Genomic DNA, 25,403 nt, shown 5'->3' with positions numbered 1-25,403 from the left:
AGGGCTGGAGAGATGGCTTAACAGTTAAAGCACTTGCCTGCGAAGCCAAAGGACCAAGGTTTGATTCCCCAGTAGCCATGTAAGCCAGATGTACAAGGTGGCACATATGTCTGGAGTTCATTAGCAATGACTAGAGGCTCTGGTATACCTCCCCATGCACCTCTCTCTCTCTACCACTCTCTATCTCTAATAAATATATAAAATATTTTAAAAACTAGTTTAAAGAAAAAATGATTTTGTTTCCTTTCCATTTTTATGACAATAACTAGTTTATAGTTTTCAAGATTACTATTCTTTTAAAGTTAACATTAGTAATGAATTTTATATTTGAGATGAACAATCTTGCTTAGCTTTATCATAAACTATGTTTAGTAATACAATGTATTTAATGAGTATGCAAACACAAGCAAATAGCTGAAAATTAGATGCTATTAAAACCCACATACAAAACGTATCTTATTGTATGTCAAAGGCTATTTTTGTATAATGTAAAGCTTCAAAGCAGTGCTGTTTATGCAAATCAAAAGTGCAGCATGCCCAGTGCACAAACACTAAGAGCCACTCACTTACATTGTTGATAGATTTATGCAAAGCTTCACCCAGAGAATGCCGCTATGAAGAAAAGATCACAGGAATAAAGGGAAATATTCAGAATCAACTAAGTGAAAGAAAGAAGGATAGAAAAGGGAAAACAAAACACAGAACATCAATTATAATATGCTCAAGAGAGATAAACTGAAATAATTATGAGAAGAAATTAAGACAGAAATTTAAGACATAGTCTAAATTATCTGTAATCCCTTAAACTGTCTGATAGGTCTGTGATCTGCCAAATTTACCTATGCAAAAATATAAAGGGTAGAGCATATAAACCCAGTTCAGATTAAAATATGACGGTTAACCCAGGTGTGGTAGCTCATAGTTTAATCCCAGCCCTCAGGAGATGAAGACAGGAGAATCCACCATGAGTTTGAGATCAACCTGAACTACAGAGTGAGTTCCAAGTCAGTCTGGGCTAAAGTGAGATCCTGCCTCAAGTAACAACTACAAAAAAAAAAAAAAAAAAAAAAAAAAAAAGACAATGGTTACTGAAAGACCAAGAAAGGATATTACTTTTCTAAAGAACTTTCAGAAATCTACTATATAACTATTTATAGCATTATATACAGTATTGATGAAGGTTCACAGAAAGTTTCTCCAAAGAGAAAGGAGCAGGTAGGAATAACAATACCAGAATTGGGGAAATAGCTTAGCTGGTAAAGTGATGAGTTCAATCTCCAGTTTTCATATTAAAAAAAAAAAAAAAAATCCAAAGCCAGGCATGGTGGCGCATGCCTTTAATCCCAGCAATTGGGAGGCAGAGGTAGGAGGATCACTGTGAGTTTGAGGTTTGAGGCCACCCTGAGACTACATAGTGAATTTCAGGTCAGCCTGGGCTAGAGTGAGACAGTACCTGGGTGGGTGGGTGGGGGGGGGCGAGAATCCAGCCATGGTGATGCACACTTATAATCCCAGTGCTAGGAAGGCAGAGAAAGGCAAATCCCTAGGGCTTACTAGCCTACTTTTCAAGTTCTAGTACAGTGAGAGATGCTGTCTCAAAAGGGGGGGGGGGGGGAGGCACTGAAGAAAAGACTCAGTTGGTAAAGTGCTTGCAATCAAAGCTTAAGGACCTAAGTTTGGATCCTAAGCAGCCACATGAAAATTGAGTATGGTGATATGTGCCTGTAACCCCAGCAGAGGGGTTAGAGAGAAACAGAGACAGAAGGACCCTGGGGCTGGCTAGTTAGTTAATCTAACTGAATCAGTAAACTCCATGTACAATGAGAAAAAAAAAGTCTCAAAAAATAAGGTTCAGAGCAATTGAGAAAGATACCCAACATCAATTTCTGGTCTTCATACACACACACACATATGCATCACACTGTACACAAAAAGGTGGGCAGAGAGCGAGGAATGACACCAGGGTTGTCTCTGGGCCTTCACACACATCTTCACCTACACATACTTCAAAATATAGACACACAAGTTCTCAAAGAATCTACCTTGTAGTTTGGACTATTTCCTTTCTTATTTCTCCCTTATGAAACTGAATGTCTATCTCATTTTTGCCCCAACATTGGGCACATGTCCTAAGGGCTTGGGCCTTAGGGTGATTATTTGTCAAATATTTGATATAAATCCATATTAATAAAAAAATGCTCTATGAAATGATCATTTTTTAAGTTTCTTATTGATTTTAGAAGTCAGTGAAAAGGTCTCAAGAAATCATTTTCAATGGATTGAGTACTCTGACAGCACAGAAAGCTTACTAAATGGGTAACACATCTCAAGATGTTTGTTTGCTTATTGACCCTACTCAGGCTGAACTGGAACTTACTATGTAGCTCAGGCTGGCCCCAAATGACAAGAAATTCTCCTCCTTCAGCCTCCTAAGTCCTAGGGTTATAGATGTGAGCCACAATATATAAGATTTCTATTCATTCTGTATGTGGAGGGGGAGTATGTGTTTAGCATTGTGGTATGGGGTATAGTGTGGTGGTGTGGTGTTTATGTGTGCAGATGTGCCTACCCCTGCATACACATGCAGAGATGAAGAGAATGTTGGATGTCCTCCAATATTACTCATTCACATGCTTCCTTGAGACAGAATACTTCACTCAATCCAATGCATCTGGTTTTGACCAGAATGGCTGACCATATAGCGCCACAGAGCTTCAGATTCCACTCCCCACAGGACTAGGGTTACTGGAAGGCACAGACACACCAGGCTGTTTACATGGTGCTGAGTGAGGGGACTCAGGACAAATCAGATCCTCTCAAGTCCCCAGCCTTGTGCACCAGTTGCTCTTACCATAGATCTCTATTCCTGTATTCCTTTCAGATAACAGAAAATGTTTAGGCATTGCACTTAATTAAACATTAAAATCTTTGTACATAAAAAAAAAACAATGCTCTTTGGATTTATCTCATTGTTTTAAAATATTGGCTTGGCTTGTTTACTGAGAAAGCAGGGGGAGGCTTCACATATCTGCAATTTATAAACATATTGGCATATAAATATTAAGATTCAGTAAAGTATAATCTTTTGAGCAGCTTTGCATAAATGTTGCCCTTGATTGTCAACTTGAGACTCCTAGGCAATTTAAAAAACATATTAGGCTGGAGAGATGGCTTAGCAGTTAAGTGCTTGCCTGTGAAGCCTAAGGACCCCGGATCGAGGCTCAGTTCCCCAGGACCCATGTTTCTGGAGTTCGTGGGCAGTAGCTGGAAGCCCTGGCACACCCATTCTCTCTCTCTTTGCCTCTTTCTCTCTCTGTTTGTTGCTCTCAAATAAATAAAAATAGGCAAAAACTTTTTAAAAATATATTGCATTCAGTTATCTGCTTAAAGGGGGTTGGGCAGATAGAGAATAGACACACCAGGGCCACTGCAAATGAACTCCAGATGCATGTGCCAACTTGTGCATCTGACTTAGGTGGGTACTGGGGAATCAAACCTAGGTTCTTAGGCTTTGCTGGCAAGTGTCTTAACCACTAAACAATCTCTCCAGCCCCTCCTAGCCAATTTTAAAAGTCCTTTTCTGCGTGTGCCTATGAGGGCATTTCCAAAAATGATCACATTTATGAGGGCTCTGGCCTAATCAATTGTTTAAACCATTCATGGATTCAAGATCTGAACAGGATACTAGGATGTGTTGTGGGGGGTGGGGCTTCCTTGGAGGAAGTAGCTCACTGGGTGTATAGATCTTGGATCTTTCCCTTCCTGGTCTCTCCGCTTCCTGACTGTCACAAGATGAGCAGCCTACTCTGCCACATGCCCCATCACCATAATGTTTTGTTTTGCACTAAGCTCAACACAATGGATCCAACTGATCTTGGACAAAAACCTCTGAAACTCTATGGTAAAATAAATCTTTGCTTAAGTATTTTTCAAATTTTTAGGTTGGCAAACAAAGTATGGTTTCATTATGGCATGTTCATGCATATGTCAACATACTTTCTTTTAATTTATTTCCATCCTCACTATCCTTCTCCATTTCCCTTGCTTCCCCTGCTTGTAGGACCTGTGGGGGACTCCACAGTACAGAGTTAGTTTCTTGAACTAGGCAGGCAAGGTGGTCTTCACTTCCTAGATTTTTTATCTCTTCCCCTAGACCTGTGTTTCCACAGACAGCCTGGGCCCTGACTTGGGAGGGAAGTTTTTTTCTAAGATTTAAACATTATGGTTGGTCAAGTTCAGTCCCTGGAATGTGGTGTCAGGAATAGCCTGTTCCAGAGATAGCCCCTAGTCCTAATGAACCAGCTGTTCCCCAGGTTCATCTGAGGCAGAAGGCAGGGCCCACAACTATAAGATTATAAATATTTTTACAAGGGGAGGGTGAGCTCGCTGAGATGCCTAACCACTTGGGAACTTCCAGCTGCTGGTGAGTGTTCCTCTTGGCCCAGGCCAAGGTAAGCCAAGCTGAGAGGACAGCCCTCTAGCCCTTACTCTCCACATGGGCTCTTTACCCCCTCCAGATTCCCAAATGGCAGGACCCATTTGACCTTTCTTTTCTCTCTTCTCTTTTCATGGTTTTCACAGGCCCTCCATGTGGGATCTCTAGCCATGTGGATGTCTTTCCTTGGCTCTGTACTTCCCTCAATAAGTATAACAGTAATTATACTTCTCAGTCTTTTTTATTCAATTCTTTGATTAAAATTAGAAGCTAGGGTTTTAGATTCAAGGACTTTCCTGAACCCTGAGCACCCCATTACAGACCCTTTCCTCTCTCCCAACAGTGTCTCCTTCTTACATCAAGTAATATGTATTCCATTCCCCTGATTTTCCTCCCACTCTCTTCTCTTTTTAGATCACTTCTCCTTTAATGGTCCCTTTTCTAGTTTCCTCTCCCTCTGTCTGACAAATTTAATCCAAGTTTCACATATGCAAGAAAACAGTGTTCGAGACTGGTTTCTTTCATCTAACCTAGTAATTTCCACTTCCATCCACTGTCCTGCAAATGGCATGATTCAGTTTTTCTTTATAACTGAATCAAATTCCACTATGATTATGTACTACATTTTCTTTATACAGTCATCTATTGATGGACATGTGAGCCTGGTTCCTTTCTTAGTCATTATTAAAAGTGAAGCATTAAACATGGATATGCCAGTATCTCTGAGGTATGCTGACTTTGATTCCTTCAGGCATATACCATGGAGTAGGTCATAATGGCAGTTCTGTTTTTTAGTTGCTTAGAAGTGCATACTACTTCCATAGTGGCTGAACCAGTTTACATTACTGCCAGCAATAAGGGTTCTACCTTCCTCATATCTTGCTATCACTCACTTGTTTTTCTTGATGGTAGCCATTCTTATTTCAGTGATATGGAATATCAAAGTAGTTGTAATTGGTATTCCTCTGATGCTTAAGGATGTTGAACACTTTAAAAAAGCTCTGTTGGCCATTTGTATTTCTTCATTCGAAAATTGTTCATTCATGTGTTTTATTTTTAATTTTATATATTAATCCTCTGTCTAACGTGTAGTTGGCACATTTTTTTTTTCAATACTACAGGCTCTCTATTCACTCTGATGATTGTAAGTTTTGCCATATAGAAGCTTTTAGACTTTGTGTAATGTCATTTGTCAAATCTTGGGATAATTTACTGTAGTGTGGAATCCTTTTCAGAATGTCTTTGCCTATAACTTTGTGAAATGAAGTTCCCAGAAAGTGCTGCATCCACCCTAGATAAGGTTGAAGGGACTGACAGATCTCCTATAAAGATGAACTGTTATAGGATCAGAGCCAAATCCCACCTCTGTATCTAACCTAATAACACCCTAGCGACTATCAGTATATCTGGTGTGATCCTTTTCGGAATGTAATAACAGACTTCTAGATTCCACCAATCTAAGGGCTAAGAATGTCATAAGATAGCACCTAATGGCCTCTTTAGTCTTGTCCAAGACCTATGTAAAATTAATACAGCCATGATCCCAACCTACCACACTGTTCCTAGCACTGTACCCTGCTTTCTTTCATCCCCTAAACCCCATACACTTCACGGTTATTGACTAAAACATGTCTTTTTTTTTATTTGTTTGTTTCAGAGACAGAAAGTATGGGCACATACTTTCCAGCCCCTGCAAATGAACTCTAGACTCATGCATCACCTTGTACATCTGTCTCATGTGGGCCCTGGGTATTGAACCTGCATCCTTTGGCTTTGCAGGCAAGCACCATACCACTAAGCTATCTCTCCAGCCCAGCAATCCTTTTGTTTGTTTCTTTGTTTGTTTTGTTTTGTTGTTGTTGTTGTTGTTTTTACTATTCCCCTATCACTAGGCCCCTCTTTGCTTTTACATGACCCTGACACTCACTCACAACAGCTAGCCTGGACAGTGTTGCCTCAAGGGTTTCGAGACAGCCCTAATTTCTTTAGCCATCCTAGCACCCTACTGCAATATGTAGACAATTTACTTCTCTGTAGTCCCTCTGCTTCTGACTGCATAAATCACTCCACTATCCTCCTTAACTCTATCTCTGCTTGAGGTTACCAGGCATCAAAAGATAAGGCACAAACTTGTCACTTCTTCTGCTACTTATCTATGAATCATTCTCACCCCTAAACTGAGATGCATTCCCTCTGACTGGATAGCTTTAATACAAAACTTACCATTCCCTACTACTAAAAAAGATCTCTTATCTTTCTTGAGATTAATGAACTTCTTTAGGATATGGATCCCCAATTTCTTCCTCATAGCAAAACCCCTTTATGAGGCTGCTAAAGGCAAGCTTCATAAACTTCTGACCTTTCCTACCTACCTCCATCACTCTTTCAACAAGCTCAAATTAACCCTACCTCAAACCTCAGCCCTTTATCTCCCTAACCCATCAAAATCATTTCAACTCTATCTACACACAAATGGGAGACAAGCCCTGGCCCTTTTGGGACAGGCATCAGGTAATATAATTCAATCCATCTCATATATATTTCAAAACAGCTAGATCTGGTCTCAAAGGGCTGACCCCAGTGTTTACAACTTCTAGCAGCAGAAGCCACATTAATAACTAACACTCTTGAGGCCCCCTTCAGGTGTGGTCTTGTTAAAACCTCAGCAAACTCCTCAGCCTTTCTCTCACTTTCCGAGTTCAAATTATCCACTCTTACTCTTAGATCCCCACATTTCCTTTCACAGATGCACAACCTTAAATCCAGACAACCTCCTTCCTACTAACACTATGAACCTTGATTCACCTCCCTCTCACTCCTGCGCTTCTGTAATAGACTCTGCCCCCCCCAACCCCTTTCATCACATCATAGACAAGCACATCCCCAATATGCCTAATTGGTTTGTAGATGGGAGCTCTTCAAAAGAAAGCAAAAAACAAATGGCAATGTTATTGCCCATCCAACACCCATCCTAACACCTAAAACCACCCTGCCACTATTACAGAAGCTTATTATTCCCTTAACCTGTCCACAACCTCCCAGTAGGCTGAACGCATAGCTTTTACAGAACTCTCCTGCTTGCCAAAGATACAACAGTTGATATATAAATACAGATTCAAAATAGGAATATAATATGATACACTCAAACACAGCCATTTGGCAAGAATAGATATAGTTCTCAGCTTTGGTATTCCCTCTTTCTTACAATCAGATATGTGTAAGGAAGTCCTTGAACTCACCTTGCAGATATCAAAGGCCCTAGCCTCTCCCCTAAACATAGAGTAGAACTTACACACCTACTACTGGCCTCAATCCCCAGGCAAAGTAGAATGTGTGAATCATATATTTAAAGAATCTCTAATCATAATATGATGGAGAATGGAATTTCAATGGAAAGTGGTGGGGGAGGGAATTACCATGGGATATTTTTTTGTAATCATGGAAAATGCTAATAAAATTTTTAAAAAAGAATCTCTAATCAAACTTTCTATAGATCTACACTGAGATTGGACCAAACTCCTACACTTGGCTCTACTCAAAATCTGTTCACTTCCATGAAAACCTCTAAACAAAAGCCCCTTTGAACTCTTATACAGCAGGCGCCTTGTAACTCCAGAACCGCCAGCTCCTTTCTTCCAACAAATACACCTCGACTACACCTCCCTCTCCTATAACACCTTAGACAAACTCTCAGGGTCTATGTGGACCAGAAACTACCACATCCCTCACACAACCCACATCATGTCTTGAGGTAGGCCGATGGATATAGCTTAATACTCCCCCCCACACATGAAATACTTTACAATAGAAATGGAAAGGGCCATATAAGGTCATATTACCACTCCCACAGCAATCAAACTCCAAGCCTTCCCTACTTGGATACACACATATCTAAGCTTAAGGTAGCCCCCCAATCTTCTTATCACTCTATAGCCACTGGTCCAACTTCTCTCTGTATTTTCAGACTACCCCCATTCCAGAGGAAAATTTCTCAGTCTCACCCTGCCATAGCTACATCAGCTTCTAGAGGATAAACTAAAAGACCTCTGGCTGGTTCCTGGACCAATAGATTGATGACCTCCTAAAAGTCATTGGCATCCTTCCAGCACTCTGACTGACATAAATAATACCATAAGACTAGAAAAAAAATTTCTCCACGGTTTTCAAAATGACCAATTTCATATTTCCGGTATAATTCTAGGCTATTTTTTTTTTTACAAGTCAATCTTTTATCTGCTTGTTTATATAATTTGTTTCAACCGCTACGACTCCAAAATGTTCCAAAATGCCCCTGGAATTGCATCCCAGCAACAATGCTACTTCTTAATATCCTGAGACTGACCTCTTCTTCTCAGATTCCATAGGTATAAAAGAGTCTGGAATGAAAGTGTTAGCAAATCTCAAGAATTCAACATAATACTGCTGGAATCCAAGAAGTCTATGTGGAGACTGCCTCCTGTTCTCTCAATAATCCTAGGGGAGCCAGATACCTGGCAAGCTATCTCTGAAGAAAGGAGCTCAAAGAAGTGTGCTTCCTTCACACTTGCTAATCCTTATCTCTTTCCTCTCTGCCAGCACCAAACCCAACTTTTAAAGCCAGCCCTCCCACCCTGTAAAAAATATTATACACACACTTCATGTTTTCAGCCCTAGGACTGTTAAAATGTGATGCTTTTCTCTGCTACCTTGAAATAAAACCCTACTCTCTGCTAGAAATGACTCCTTGTTCCTTCCTTTCCAACTCACCTCTAAAATTTTTTTCCTTACAAATCTAATGTCTGCTCTCATTCTCAGGGAGATCCCATACACTGGTATTCAATTCCTTCAGGCATAGACCATCCTGAAGTACAGAGGCTGCTTCACTATATGCATGGCCTGCACATGATGGACTTGGTAATATGAAGACTGCTTCAAGGCATGCCACATAACAGAGCAGCTATAGTGTTGGTGTTCATAGCTAATCTACTTTGAATGTGTGGCGGCAGGGGTGGGGGAAAGAGGGAGGCTTGATCAAAATAGTTAATCTATGATTCTTTTCCTAAAGTGTTGAGCAGTCAGTGGAAACAGAGGTTCAGCAGCCAAGGAGATTGAAGGAGTATTCCCCTGCTCCTGGGAACTATAGGAAGACAGGGCTCCGGGAAGCACAGACAGGCTAGGGTTAACCTGGACAAAGGGCCATAAACTATAGATAAATTTGAATTATATCAGTCACCCCAACAAACTTTCCCTTTGAGCTAACAGTTTGTTTTACTTCACTAGACCACTTATTTAAGTGCTCAACTGTGCTCCCTCCCCATTTCTACAAGCTTGCTTGCTGCCAAAGGAAGTTTCTTGTCCATGTTCATAGCTATGCAGCTTAGAAGTGTAATCCACCAATAGTGTAAAGAACTCAAAAGAGACGTCAAACAGCCTATAAAAAGGCACAAACTTATCATCACTATTGCAGAAGACCGTTGGGAGCATGGAGCTCCTTTTGTAGCCCATTGGTATGAATAAATGAATTCTCCACCTCAAGTGATGCTTGGATTTCTCGCTGACTTGAACCCAGAGTTTCTGCATTATGAAAACTAAGAAAAAATTCTTCTGTGAAACGTCTGAAGCTATTACTTATTTTATGATAAAGAGAACCACAAGATCCTCAAGAATAAGTACTGTAGGGGACAGAATATGTGAATGAGGGTGATAATAAATTTCAAAAAAATAAAAGAGCATGAACTCTGACAACCTAGTAAGACTGATTACAAGAATACTAAAAAGTTACAAAGGACAGAGCCATGGTGGGACCTCTTTACAGTTAATCTTGTATGTCTGCATCTATGTTCAACACTTATGGTTGAAAAAAGTAGGGCAGATGTTTGTACATGTTGTCACTTTTTATAAAACAACTGAATAATGTACATCTTCTAGATGTAGAACATGATAAAACATTAGTATCAACTGACTTATTACATCAGTCCTTATGAGTGCCTAAATAAACTGTAAAACAAGTATACAGAAAGTGGCTAATAAGCAGGACAAATGTGGTGCCAAATTTTAGTAAGAGTTGCTTCTTGTTCTTTTTTTTTTTTACTTCCAGTTTACAGTTTCTTTTGTTTTTAAATTTTGTTTATTAATTAATTTATTTATTTGAGAGTGACAGATGAGAGAGAGAGAATGGGTACACCAGGGCCTCCAGCCACTGCAAATGAACTCCAGATGCATATGCCACCTTGTGCATCTAGCTTCCATGGGTACTGGGGAAATCAAGCCTTGAACTGGGGTCCTTAGGCTTCACAGACAAGAACTTAACTGCTAAGCCATCTCTCCAGCCCCCAGCTTACACTTTCAATGAGAAGTTTCGTCATGGCAGGGAAAGCATGGCAGGAGCACACAGCCAGGCAGCACATTTTCACATCAGCAGAGAGGAATTAGTGCCTGCAAGCAGAGTGGGGCAAGCAAGACTGGGCTATAACACTCCAAGCAAAACACATCCTCCAGCAAGGTTCAACCTCCCAAATGTTCCTTTAGCAGAATAGTAAGTATGGGGCTTAATCACAAACACAGAAGGCTGTTGGAAAAATGTTACATTCAAACACCATATTTGTGTGTATGTTCTACGTGAATTCCTGTGTGTGAGGGCAGGCATGCACATGTCAGAGCATGCACGTGGCAATCAGAGGACAACTTTCAGGATTTAGTCCTCACCTTCCTTCTCATTTGAAGCAATCCCTTGCTCTTGTTCACTGGCATATTTGCCAGGCTGCTGGTAAGTTTCCAGGAACTTCTCATGTCTCTGCCTCCCATCTCACCATTAGCAAGCTGGGATTACAGGAGCCCATCAGAGCTGACAGCTTTAACATGGGCCCTGAGTGTCTGGACTCAGGTACTCAAAACTTTTGATTCTCCTGTTTCTGTCTCCTGATTGCTTGGATTCCAGGCATGTGGCAGTACACCAAGTTTATGCTGGAGAGTTAGCCTAGAGCTTTGTGCATGACAGGTGAATGCTCTACCAAAGAAGCTACACCCCGAGCCCCATGGGTAGAAAGAGGGTTGTGTATTTTGGAAAGCCTTCACTTCCTTAGATTTGAAAGGATAACTGCGTAACACAGTGATTTACAAAAATGACATTTATGTTCTTTCAGGGCTTAAAATGTATTACCTATGCCCTCCTGGACTTTACAGACTTTCTGTGGAGAAATTTCCTTTCATTCTCATAGGTTTGCTTTCATAAGTGATGTGGTGCTTCTTATAGCATCAATATTCTTTCTTTGTTCTATATTCATGTCATGCACACATACTAAACATAATGCAAGGAGGTTAATTTATGGTCATGTCTGTTTAAGGTTCTAAATGTCCCCTGTAGCTTCAAATCTTTCAGAAGATTTGAGAATTGCTATTGCTCCATTGAATAAGTTTTCTGGGCCTTTAATCTATACTTCAGAGTCTTCTTCTATACCAAAAATACACAGGTTTGATTGTTAATCATATGGTCCCAAAGGTTTTATGTGTTTTGTTCATATTTTTTTCTTTATTATATTCTTCAAGCCAAAACCTTTTCTCTTGTGCTTGATCTAGCCTATTAGTAAGGATTTCCACTGAGTTTCAGGGTTTCCTAGGCCCTTTTTTTCCAGATTTCTATTTGGTTATTTTTTCAAAACGTCTATCTGTATCAAATTTCTCATTCATGTTTTCTGTCTTCTTCCTTAATTCATTCAATATTTTTCTGTATTTTCTTGGAATTCACTGATCATTGTAAAAGTTTATTCATTTGAATTTTTTGGTATTGTATTCACCTCAAAACCTTCGAAGTAGCTAGAGAATTATGAACTTTTAGAGGAGTCATGTTCCCTAGCTTTCATATTTCTTGTAGTTCTCAACTGAGACCTGAATATGTAAAAACCCTCATGTGGACACTTTTACTACAGAAGAGTTTTGTTTGATGTGTCCATGGATATCAGACTATTGTAAAATGTAGAATATCTTTCCAAATGAATATTGTAGTAAAGTTTCCCTGCTACTTCTGTGGTGGAGATTAGTGTATTTTGACACAGTATATACTGTGTCAAAGTGTGGGGATCTCATTTTCTCTGTAGTTCTCACAACACTGCAATGCTTTCACAGACTTGATTGCTCTGGTGGAGTCTAATACTGGGCCACAGACATGCTGGCAGGGAGAGAGTGGCAATATTTTCTGAGTTCCGAGGGAAGAAAAACATGGGCCTTATGTTTCTCAAAGATGGAAGGTCAGGCTCAATCTTCTCAAGATAGCTCCCTATTACACCACCACATGCATAACCTTGGGAAAACAGAGTACTTCACAAGATGCAGCCCACCATGCATCTTCCAAACAAGTAAAGTCCAGACTGCCCTTTTGTTCTGCATCTTTTTCCCGGCGCCGGTGGAGACTCGGCTTCCCGCCGTCTGCAGCTCCGGCCCGGGGTCGACCCCAAGGTCGGCTCCGGTGCCGGCGGCAGCGACTGTTCCATCATCGCCGGCAGCGTTCCCTTTGGAGCTAACGGTCCCGCCAGCTAGGCGCGCGCCCCGCTGCCGCGCGCCACGTTCCCGCCGTGCCGCGCGCCCTTGTTCTTATTTCTGTATAAATTTCAAACTTTTCAAATGATTCAAGAGTATACATGCCTATTGTCCCTTTCCAGAGGAACACCTTAAGTTTAGGAAAAGTACACAAATGTTCAGGCCTATACACTACTGAGAAGTCATGCATGTCTGCATGTACAGAACAACCATATTACATGTCTGCAGGTACAGACCAACCACCTTACATGTCTGCATGTACAGAACATCCACCTTACATGTCTGCAGGTACAGAACATCCACCTTACATGCCTGCAGGTACAGAGCAACTGCCTTACATGTCTGCAGGTACAGAACATCCACCTTACATGTCTGCAGGTACAGAGCAACTGCCTTACATGTCTGCAGGTACACCACATCCACCTTACATGTCTGCAGGTACAGAGCAACTGCCTTACATGTCTGCACGTATAGAAAGGCCACCTTACATGTCTTCAGGTATAGAACAACCACCTTACATGTCTGTAGGTACAGAACATTCATGTTACATGTCTGCAGGTACAGAATGACCACCTTACATATTTGCGGGTACAGAACCTCCACCTTACATGTCTGTGGGTACAGAACCTCCACTTTACATATTTGCGGGTACAGAACTTCCACCTTACATGTCTACGGGTACAGAACCTCCACCTTACATATCTGCGGGTATAGAACCTCTACCTTACATGTCTGCTTGTACAGAACCTCCACCTTACATATTTGCGGGTACAGAACCTCCACCTTACATGTCTACAGGTACAGAACCTCCACCTGACATATCTGCAGGTATAGAACCTCCACCTTACATGTCTGCTTGTACAGAACCTCCACCTTACATATTTGCGGGTACAGAACCTCCACCTTACATGTCTGCAGGTACAGAGCAACTGCCTTACATGTCTGCAGGTACACCACATCCACCTTACATGTCTGCAGGTACAGAGCAACTGCCTTACATGTCTGCACGTATAGAAAGGCCACCTTACATGTCTTCAGGTATAGAACAACCACCTTACATGTCTGTAGGTACAGAACATTCATGTTACATGTCTGCAGGTACAGAATGACCACCTTACATATTTGCGGGTACAGAACCTCCACCTTACATGTCTGTGGGTACAGAACCTCCACTTTACATATTTGCGGGTACAGAACTTCCACCTTACATGTCTACGGGTACAGAACCTCCACCTTACATATCTGCGGGTATAGAACCTCTACCTTACATGTCTGCTTGTACAGAACCTCCACCTTACATATTTGCGGGTACAGAACCTCCACCTTACATGTCTACAGGTACAGAACCTCCACCTGACATATCTGCAGGTATAGAACCTCCACCTTACATGTCTGCTTGTACAGAACCTCCACCTTACATATTTGCGGGTACAGAACCTCCACCTTACATGTCTGCAGGTACAGAGCAACTGCCTTACATGTCTGCAGGTACACCACATCCACCTTACATGTCTGCAGGTACAGAGCAACTGCCTTACATGTCTGCACGTATAGAAAGGCCACCTTACATGTCTTCAGGTATAGAACAACCACCTTACATGTCTGTAGGTACAGAACATTCATGTTACATGTCTGCAGGTACAGAATGACCACCTTACATATTTGCGGGTACAGAACCTCCACCTTACATGTCTGTGGGTACAGAACCTCCACTTTACATATTTGCGGGTACAGAACTTCCACCTTACATGTCTACGGGTACAGAACCTCCACCTTACATATCTGCGGGTATAGAACCTCTACCTTACATGTCTGCTTGTACAGAACCTCCACCTTACATATTTGCGGGTACAGAACCTCCACCTTACATGTCTACAGGTACAGAACCTCCACCTGACATATCTGCAGGTATAGAACCTCCACCTTACATGTCTGCTTGTACAGAACCTCCACCTTACATATTTGCGGGTACAGAACCTCCACCTTACATGTCTGCAGGTACAGAGCAACTGCCTTACATGTCTGCAGGTACACCACATCCACCTTACATGTCTGCAGGTACAGAGCAACTGCCTTACATGTCTGCACGTATAGAAAGGCCACCTTACATGTCTTCAGGTATAGAACAACCACCTTACATGTCTGTAGGTACAGAACATTCATGTTACATGTCTGCAGGTACAGAATGACCACCTTACATATTTGCGGGTACAGAACCTCCACCTTACATGTCTGTGGGTACAGAACCTCCACTTTACATATTTGCGGGTACAGAACTTCCACCTTACATGTCTACGGGTACAGAACCTCCACCTTACATATCTGCGGGTATAGAACCTCTACCTTACATGTCTGCTTGTACAGAACCTCCACCTTACATATTTGCGGGTACAGAACCTCCACCTTACATGTCTACAGGTACAGAACCTCCACCTGACATATCTGCAGGTATAGAACCTCCACCTTACATGTCTGCTTGTACAGAACCTCCACCTTACATATTTGCGGGTACAGAACCTCCACCTTACATGTCTACGGGTACAGAACCTCCACCTTACATATCTGCAGGTATAGAACCTCCACCTTACATGTCTGCTTGTACAGAACCTCCACCTTACATATTTGCGGGTACAGAACAACCACCTTACATGTCTACGGGTACAGAACATCCACCTTACATGTCTGCAGGTACAGAACAACTATATAACAAAAGTATGTCCTGGTATTGTGAAATACTTTGTGATCACAACTGGAAAAATAACAGAGGATTTCTGCCACTAGATGAAAAGTTGCTTTGTGCTCTAGTCCAGCATTTGTATATTAACTCATATAGTCAGTTAAATTTAATAATCACTGGGTTAACCAAAGAATGCTAAGAATTCATCAACTCAGAGTTTGCTAAAATAAGTGAATTATCAATTATTTTTATTCTTGTTATAAATATTCTGAAAATAAAAGAACATGCTGGGCTGGATAGATGGCTTAGCAACTAAGGCACTTGCCTGCAAAGCCTAAGGACTCAGGTTTGATCCTCTAGGTCCCACATCAGCCAGATGCACATGGTAGCACATGCATCTGGAATTCATTTGCAGTGTCTAGAGGCCCTAGTGCACCCACTCTCTCCCTCTCTCTAATAAATATAAAAAGATAAATCCAAAAAAAAAATTTTAAAGAACATGTTTACAAAAATACAGGGCTAGAAATGGCTTAGTGTTTAAGATACTTGCCTGCAAAACCTAAGGACCCTTGTTTTGATTCATTACCCAAGTAAGCCAGATGCAAATGGTGGTGCATGCATCTAAAGTTCATTTGCAGTGGCTACAGGCCATGATGTATCCATTTATTCTCTATCTCTCATAAATAAATTAAATAAAGAAGCTATATCTAGAAATATTACCACATTATGTTTATGTGATACTTTTTTCATGGTATTTAAAGCATAAGCCCAATGGTAAAAGAAAGTAAATTGTTCCCTTTCAATAGTTTATTTATTTTTTTTAGGTAATCAGGATACACTTAATGAATGTTATCTTCTTTTGCCGAGTGTAGCTTAAAGTAATCTGTATTTTAAAAAAATAGCTGCCTTTTCCATTTAAAATCTGTATGTTGAGTTCAAATAACAAACTAAAACATAAATTCTTTTACTATTTAGCACAATGTTTCACATCTATGACTTATTTTTTTATGCCTACCCTATGAAAAATAACAAAATACAATGAGTTATCATGCAGTATTTTATATTTCCTCAACCAGAGAATGTCAAGGAAATCAACTACCTGGTTTAAGAGATCTTCAACTTTCTTCTGCCAGGAATCCCTGGCTGCACTTTTCTCTCTCTCTTTCAGCTCCAGCAGCTGAGACATTGCTGATTTCTTATCCTCTTCATGTTGAAGCCTTAGCTCTTGGTGAATCTTAGAACATTCTTGTCTAAAATAAACCACGTGGAATTAGTGGTGCAAAGTGAATTGTCCCCTCAGGAAGTGTTATATTGTCAATCACAGATTTCTAACTGCTTAATTCACCTTTCTTGAGAGTCTATAAGTCTGGGTAGGGTATCTTTCATAAAATAGGAACTTAACCAAGACTATTCATTTACAGGTTATCAATGGCAGAACAGGCACCAAAATGTAGCAGTAGGCTCCTTCAGGTTAGTGCTCTGCCTTTTTATATTCATGAAAATAAAATCAGAAAAAAGTAAATCTGGCCAAATGAGATGGTGCATGCTTTTAATCCCGGCACTCAGGAGGCAGAGGTAGGAGGATCGCTGTGAGTTCTAGGACCTCCTGAGACTACCTAGTGAATTCCAGGTCAACCTAGGCAAGAGATTGTGCCTTAAAAAAAAAAAAAAAAAAAAAAAAAAAAAGTAAATTCTAAAATCTCTACATCTAATTGTGGGAAAAATGAATTTAAAATACTGTTAGAGCCGGGCATGGTGGTGCACACCTTTAATCCCAGCTCTTGGGAGGCAGAGGTAGGAGGATCACCATGAGTTCAAGGCCACCCTGAGACTACATAGGGAATTCCAGGTCAACCTGGGCTAGAGTGAGACCCTACCTCAAAAAAACAAACAAACAAACAAAAAATACTGTTAGTATGTCTTTCACAATAAGCCAGAAAACAGGAAAATATCCTTGCTCATAAGCTTCAGTAAGACTGAATTACACAGTATAAAGCATACCTAAGATTTTCAGTCCATTTTATCTCCAAGTCATGGGCCATCCTGTCCACCCTGAGCTTTTCCTCCTTCTTCACAGCAGCAAGCTCTGCTTCATGCTGGTGCCTCTCATGTTCTAGCACAGCCTGGAGAACAATAAGCCTTTCAGTGAAGACTAGTCTTCACTACTGGTCACAGGTAAGTATAGTGTTTGTACCACAACTTTTAAAGGCTTATAGTACAGCAACTGATAATGCTATATCTTGACAACGAGGTGCCTGGAATACATTTTATATTTAAAATGTTCTTTTTTTTTTTTTTTTTTTTTTTTTGGTTTTTCGAGGTAGGGTCTCACTCTGGCTCAGGCTGACCTGGAATTCACTATGTAGTCTCAGGGTGGCCTTGAACTCACCGTGATCCTCCTACCTCTGCCTCCCGGGTGCTAGGATGAAAGGTGTGTGCCACCATGCCCAGCTTAAAATGTTCTTACCTAATTTATATTTAGGCTTATGGTCTTTCAAATTACTTACTCCTTCAAATTATTTAAATAGTGTAAAGTTAACATTTGCTATGTAAACTACACCGTATCTAACAATAGACTACTGAATTACTTTTATGTGTACACATATCACACAAATATGTTACTCAAATTCAAATAGACTCAGAGTAAAAAGAGGTTATTTGTCCAAAACTTAAACATTACAGCTATATCCCCTTGATGATTAAGAGAATTAAACAGAATTCAGCCAGCTAAGTGATTTTATTATATAACTTTAAGCTATAGGCCCATGTGCTTAGTGTATGGTAATGATACAATACACAAGAAATCCCTGTAGATTAGCATAAATAAAATGGCTCTCCAGAGCCAGGGGCTGGAGGTGACCTGTTTGGACAGCCAGCAGTGCAGCTGATTTAGAGACACCAGACAAAAGAGGAGCAGATGACAGTCTGTCCTCTTACTATGACAGCCTGCTCTAGATCACCCACTTCCTAACAGCAGTGTTTGAAGACTACATTCAGATTTATACAAACAAAGCCAGCTAGGGAGGAAACTGAGGTTTACCCACAAGGACACAGTCAGTGGTGGATGCAGAATCACACACCACCAGCCTAAGTACAGAGCCTGCATTCTACCTCTGTGAGGGAAAAGGTTAAGCAAGAACTCCTTGGCTATCACTGCCCCTGCTTTATGAGTTCTTTACTTCCTAAGTAATCTAAAACTCTACTAGACTTATATGGAAGGAAGAAAGCAGAGCCTTTTAAGACAGATAAGCAGTTATTTACTATATATAAAATTTCTAGGACAAAAATTTACACATACTAATTATTACGGGTTAAACTGCACATTTGCAACACTAAGGACTGAACTTAGGGCCTCACATACGCTAGGCAAATGGCCACTACATCCTCAGACCAAATTCTGTTTACAAAATGATACATAAAAGTCATAACCTTTGGACTCACCTCACCTCGGGACATAGCCTTATTTGTAAATGGGTTTATGAAGATGTAATTACTTAAAATGAGGTCATATTGGAACAGAGTGAGCCCTTAAAGCAACATGACTAGTAAGCTGATAAGGTGATGGTGTGTTGGGCTAGAGAGACAGTTCAGTGGTTAAAGGCACTTGCTTACAAAGCTATCAGGCTCAGGTCTGATTCCTTGTTACCTACATAAAACCATATGCACAAAGTGGTACATGCATCTGGAGTTCATGTGCAGTGGCACAAGGCCCTGGCATGATTATTCTCATTCTCTATCTCCCTCTCTCATTCTCTTTACTTGAAAATCAGTAACTTTTTTAAAATATGGTACTGTGAAGACAAGCAGAGAATGCAAAGAATGTCTAGGATTACAAAGTTTCACAAAAGGAAGGAGCTGTAAGAGAATAACTCTGCCTTCATTTTAAATATTTTATTTTTAATTTGGTTATTTGACAGAAAATGGGGGAGACAGAAAGGGAGAGAGAGAGAGAATGGGCATGCCAGGGCCCCTAGCCACTGCAAATGAATTCCAGATGCATGCGTTGCCTTGTGCATCTGGCTAATGTGGGTCCTGGGTAATCAAATCTGGGTCCTTTGGCTTTGAATGTAAATGCCTTAACTGCTAAGCCATCCCTCTACAGCCCTCTGCCTTCATTTAAACTTTCACCTCTGGAACTGTGAGAGGACAAATGTCTGTTCATTTAAGTCACATCACCTGTACAAATTTGATATGGTACCTTAGGAATTAATATAGTACTTACATACCATGATGTTTAAAATAAGTTTTAAGCAAAGTAATTAAATTATATTACCTCAACATTTACCAGTGTGTCTTTGGTCTCCTTTAGCCTGCTTTTCGTCACATCAAGCTCACTCTGAAGCCTGTTTTGGGAGTCTTGAAGACTAGCAATGAGTCCCTCAGCAGAGCCAAGCCCTTGTTCACTTTTCCTTACCAGATTCTGGAGGCGGCCAATCTGCAAGGAAACAGAGAACTTTTACCATACTTCACGGCACTGAAATACACTTCAGTCTCATGGTTTCTTCTTAAATTGCAATTTCACTGAAAGAACTCTTCATAAACTTGGAAGAAACAGTCATGTTAATGTTTGTGTCAGGTCATGTTTTGAAGATGCCCATGTTTACAGTTGTCTTTTTTTTAGAACCACCATGCAAAGACAGGGCTATATAACCCTCTTAAGCTCTTGAGTTAAAGAGGATTTCTGGTCTTCCATATAATTAAATTCTTATGAAAAGGAACTGAAGCAAGATAGGATTATATTAACAACTGAAAAATGTAAAATATTTAAGCTATTCTTTAAAATTTAATAATTTATATTTCATATAACTATAATTCTCTTTCTCTTTACTAATGTGGTAAATTTAGGATGATATTTATAATCTGCTAAGCATATCTTAAGAGTAAATTGTGATTCCTCATGAAATCTCTAAGTTAGACTTAGGAGCTCATGGTCATTTGTTGATTAGTCCAGTTGCTATCCTCTCATCCTAGCAACAAAATTCATATATGAAATACTTTATATTTCCCAAGAAAACACCATGGAGTAAAAACCTCACTTTTTAAAAAATGTTCAAACCTATGAAAATTCTACGAAAATTAAATTCATAATTTAAGAATAACTGAATATTCATCCTTATAAAGACATATACCAGAAAGAAAGCTATTTAAAATGATCCCAAACTAATAACCTGTCTTAATAAAGACATTGGAAAAACAAGAAGGAATGAAATCCTAGGAGCTCCAGACAGAAAGAAATAATCAAGATCAGACCACAAATTAATGAACTGGGAACTAATTTAAAAATTTTAAATATTGATGTACAAAAAGCTGATTCTTTGAAAAAATAAACAAGATTGATAAATCCCTGGCCAATTTGATTAAGCAAAAAGACAGACAGACAGACAGACAGACAAAGAGAGAGAGAAAGAGGTGTCTCAAATTAACAAAGTCAAAATGAAAAAGGAAAGTGTTTGTAACAGACATCAATAGAATTGGAAGAAGCATCAGGGATACTTCCAAAACCTCTACAACAACGGATAACCTGGAAAAAATAGATAAATTCCTAGACAAATACCACCTACCAAAACTAAACTCAGAGCAGGTTAATTTCCTAAACAAACCTATCACATCCATGAAGATTAAAAAGGTAATCAAAAAGAAAGGTCCAGGACCAGATGGCTTCTCAGAGGAATACCATCAAACCTTCATGAAAGAACTGAAACCAATTTTTCACAAACTGTTTCACATAATCGGAGACCAGGGAATCCTCCCCAACTCCTTTTATGAAGCTAGCAACACCCTAATACCAAAACAAGATAGAGATGCAACGAGAAAACTATAAGCCAATATCCCTGACAAATTTAGACTCAAAGAACCTGAACAAAATCTTCACAAACCGAATTGAACAACACATCAAAAGCATTATCAACCTTGATCAAACACGCTTCATTCCCACAATGTAGGGATGGTTTAACATATGGAAATCGGTCAACGTAATATGCCACATAAATAAACTTAATCGTAAGAACCACATGCTCATCTCAATTGATGCAGAGAAGGCCTCTGGCAAAATACAATGCCACTTAATGATCAAAATGCTGGAAAGAATAGGCATGGAGGGTTTATATCTCAACACAATAAAGGCTATTTATAAAGAACCCAAAGCCCAAATAATACTTAATGAGGAAAGATTCAAGGAGTTCCCATTAAGATTGGAAACAAGACAGGATGCCCACTCTCACCACTGCTCTTCAACTGGAAGTACTAAGCAATAACACGGGGAAAAGAAAAGGGACTCAAATTAGAAAGGAGGAAGTCAACTTAGCCCTATTTTGAGATGAAATGATCCTGTAAATAAACAACCTGAAAGTCTTTGTAGTGGTTTGACTCAGGTGTCCCCATAAACTTAGGTATTCTGAACGCTAATCTCCCCAGCTGATTGCAATTGGAAATTAAAGCCTCCTGTAAGTGGTATATTGTTGTGGGTGGCCTTATGAGTGTTATACCCAGTTCCCCTATGCCAGTGTTTGCCACATTCTCCTGTTGCTATTGTCCACCTTATTTTAGCCAGGGGGTAATGTCCACCCTCTACTCATGCCATCATTTTCCCTGCCATCATGAAGTGGTATTGTGGAGTATAAGAAATGCAAGAAAGACATGGACTTCCAGTCAAGATAACATTTGCCTAACCATGATGCACCTCCCAGGGAAGGAAAGACAAGATGTTTAGGGTACACTGGGACTTCTAGGAGTGAGCAGACTCTAACAGATCTCCAGGAGAAGGGCACAGGAGGAGGAAAGCAGGAAATCCACTGATTCCCACACTCTTAGGTAGCCCACCAGTCCCCAACGCCCTCCATCAGCCATCCTAGCCATTGTCCCAGTGGCAGGTGACTCTTGCACTAACCACAGGCAGGGGGACCTAGGCCAAAAGGCTAGTGTAGCTCCACATGCACCTCCCAGCTGGCAAATGCTCTCGCATTTGCCACCACCCCCCACCCCTGCCCAAGGAGCCAGGCCAGCAGGCTAGTGTTCCTCCCAGGGACCTGATGAAGGGGCTTGTTGTTCTGTTATTCTGGGAATGGGACTGCATGGTCAAGTGACCTGAGGGGACAATGGGTAGTGGGGAAGGGGACAAAGCAGACTGGTGTTGTGGCTGGGCTGCAGAGGTGGGGAGGAAGGGAATGAGCCTCTTGGGATCATTCCCTTTGAGTAGACACACCCCATTGCATTCAGAAGCCTAGTGGAAGCAAACATAAAAGGGAATAATCACTGAAGATACTTCAAGGGTACTACAGCTTTCTCCTTAATTAAATATGACTCCTACACTGACTGTGATGGGCAGACCATAGCACAAAAGGTATAACATGAAAATTCAACTGCAAGTAAATCCAACAATATTGCAGGGTCCCACAGTGGATGTCTCTAATCAAAACACAGATGAGACTTCCGGTTAAGATGGCGGCGTAGGTACCACGCCAAAGCAGCCTAGGGGGGAAAAAGACCAAAAAAACTCAGCAAAATACACACTTTTACTAAAAAGTGAGGTGTGTAGGAAACTGAAGCAGCAGCAGAGAAGTAGAAGAGTTCCAGAGCATCCAGAGCCTGCACAGGCGGGAAAAGCGGCTCCGGCAGCTCAGCCAACCGCCGCACCTGCGGCGCACGAGAAAACCGCCAGACTCGGCTCGAACCGCAGGAAAAGCCAGGTGCGGGAGCTTTCCCTCACACCGGCGCTCTCCGCATCTCGGGAAATTTAAGGGGAGAGCGGCAGCAAGCAACGGAGGAGCAGACCACAAGTTAGAAGAACGCTTGGAGCAGCGAAAGAACCAGAGCAGCTGCGGCTCCCTCCCCTCCCCCACCGCCTGAGCCCAGCTCCGGCGAACAGAGCAGCGGCCCAGGACCCAGCCACGCCAACTTGGGCTGACAGCAGGACCCAAGCAGGAGCAGAGTTCGGCAGCAACATCAGCGGCTCCAACACCGGTAACAGCAGCCCCAGCAGCAGCACACCCAGGAGTGGAAACAGCGTCAGACTGGGCAGCAGCAGCTTCAGGGGGAGCAACGGCAGTAGACACAGCATCAGCAGCTTCAGCAGCAGTGGTGGCTCCAGCAGTGGCAGCTACAGCAGCAGCAGAGGCAGCAGCAGCAGCTCAGTTTAACCCGCAGGAAAAGCAAGTGCCCAGCTCCAGAATTCAGAACAGCAGCCCGACGACCCAGGCAGCAACTTGACTGAGGCCAAAATCATCCAAGGTAACTGGGATTGCACCAGGGAAGGGTCTCACTTGGTCCCAAGCTGACTTGGATCCCTCAACAGACCAGAAATCTTAACCTCTTTGTTGATAGAGGATCTGGTCGTTATAATAACTACTCTTGCATACATACTCGGGGCTGTTTTTGATTGAATGTGTACAGTGTTTAGTTAAATTTTAGAATCTACCTGTATTTTATTCCACTCAGCCTGCTTGAATACTCCTATAGCAGGGAAACTCAACCCCTAAGAATATCTTTGTAGATACTCTGAGAGTTTTAAGAGCCACACCTAACACCTTAAGGTCCGACCCTGAAAATATATTACATCAAACCAAATGATACAGCTAAGAATACCCAGCTAGCTAGAAAATCCAAACATTAACTTAATCCAAAATGCAAAAATATATGCATTATAACACAAGAAACACTAAAAAGCAAGACAATATAAATCCACCTAAAAGTATTAATGGATCAGAAATGTCCTCGAGTGAGAAAGAGTTAGAGGAAATGCCTGAGAAAGAGTTCAAAAGAATGATTATAAATATGTTCAAAGAGGTCAAAGAACACATGAAAACAATCAAAGAAGAAATCAAAGAGGAAATCAAAGAAGAGGCAGGACACCAATTTAATGAAATAAAGAAGGCAATACAAGACATAAATAGGGAAATAGAAATAATAAAGAAAAACCAGTCAGAATTGCTAGCAATGAAGAACACAGTTAATGAAATAAAAAACTCTGTAGAAAATCTCACCAGTAGGATGGATGAGGGAGAGGACAGAATATCTAAGCTAGAAGACCAGGTGGCAGAACTAATGCAGTCCAACAAAGAGAAAGACAAACTTATACAAAAGTATGAGTGGGAATTTCAAGATATTCGGGACACTATGAAAAGATCCAATATAAGAATTCAGGGCATAGTAGAAGGAGAAGAACTCCACTCCAGAGGCATAGTACGCATCTTCAACAAAATCATACAGGAAAATTTCCCCCAAATTGGGAAAGAGGTGCCAATACAGATACAGGAAGCCTTTAGAACCCCAGCCAGACAAAACCCAGAAAGAACCTCTCCTCGCCATATTATAATCAAACTTCCAAACACACACACCAAAGAAAAAATATTGAAAGCAGTTAGAGAGAAAAATCAAGTTACCTACAAAAGCAAGCCCATCAGGATTACAGCAGATTATTCAACACAAACTTTTAAAGCAGATGGGCTTGGAGTGATATATTCCAAGTTCTGAAAGATAACAACAGTCAACCAAGGTTACTTTATCCTGCAAAGTTATCCATTCAAATAGATGGAGAAATAAAGACATTCCATGACAAAAGCAGGTTAAAGGAGTATTTGAAGAAAAAACCAGCTCTACAGAAAATACTTGATAGAATCCTCCATGCTGAACAAAAGGAAAAGCACACAGATAAGGAACCTAGAAAAAACAAGCAATACTCAAATACTAGTTAACAGAAGAGAGCGCAGGTAGAACCAGAAACACACACACACACACACACAAATGGCAAACATAAATACACACCTTTCAATAATATCTCTTAAT

The 25,403-nt window shown here is 40.8% G+C and overlaps 1 protein-coding gene across 12 annotated transcripts in view; it reads right to left on the bottom strand.

Annotated features, from left to right (window-relative positions):
• The window catches only part of Fam184a (family with sequence similarity 184 member A), a 155,804-nt gene that overhangs the window by 42,853 nt on the left and 87,548 nt on the right, over positions 1-25,403 (bottom strand). For all 12 annotated transcript variants that reach the window (XM_045159050.1, XM_045159043.1, XM_045159047.1 and 9 more), the window contains 3 exons: positions 19,897-20,058; positions 17,625-17,746; positions 16,723-16,873 (listed from right to left, as the gene is read on the bottom strand). In XM_045159050.1, the coding sequence (XP_045014985.1) occupies positions 16,723-16,873; positions 17,625-17,746; positions 19,897-20,058 (435 nt within the window). The remainder of the gene's footprint in view (positions 1-16,722; positions 16,874-17,624; positions 17,747-19,896; positions 20,059-25,403) is intronic.

The sequence above is a fragment of the Jaculus jaculus genome, chromosome 9 (genome assembly GCF_020740685.1).
Source record: "Jaculus jaculus isolate mJacJac1 chromosome 9, mJacJac1.mat.Y.cur, whole genome shotgun sequence".
Classification (NCBI taxonomy): Eukaryota; Metazoa; Chordata; class Mammalia; order Rodentia; family Dipodidae; genus Jaculus; species Jaculus jaculus.
This window is presented reverse-complemented; position numbering and strand designations above follow the sequence as displayed.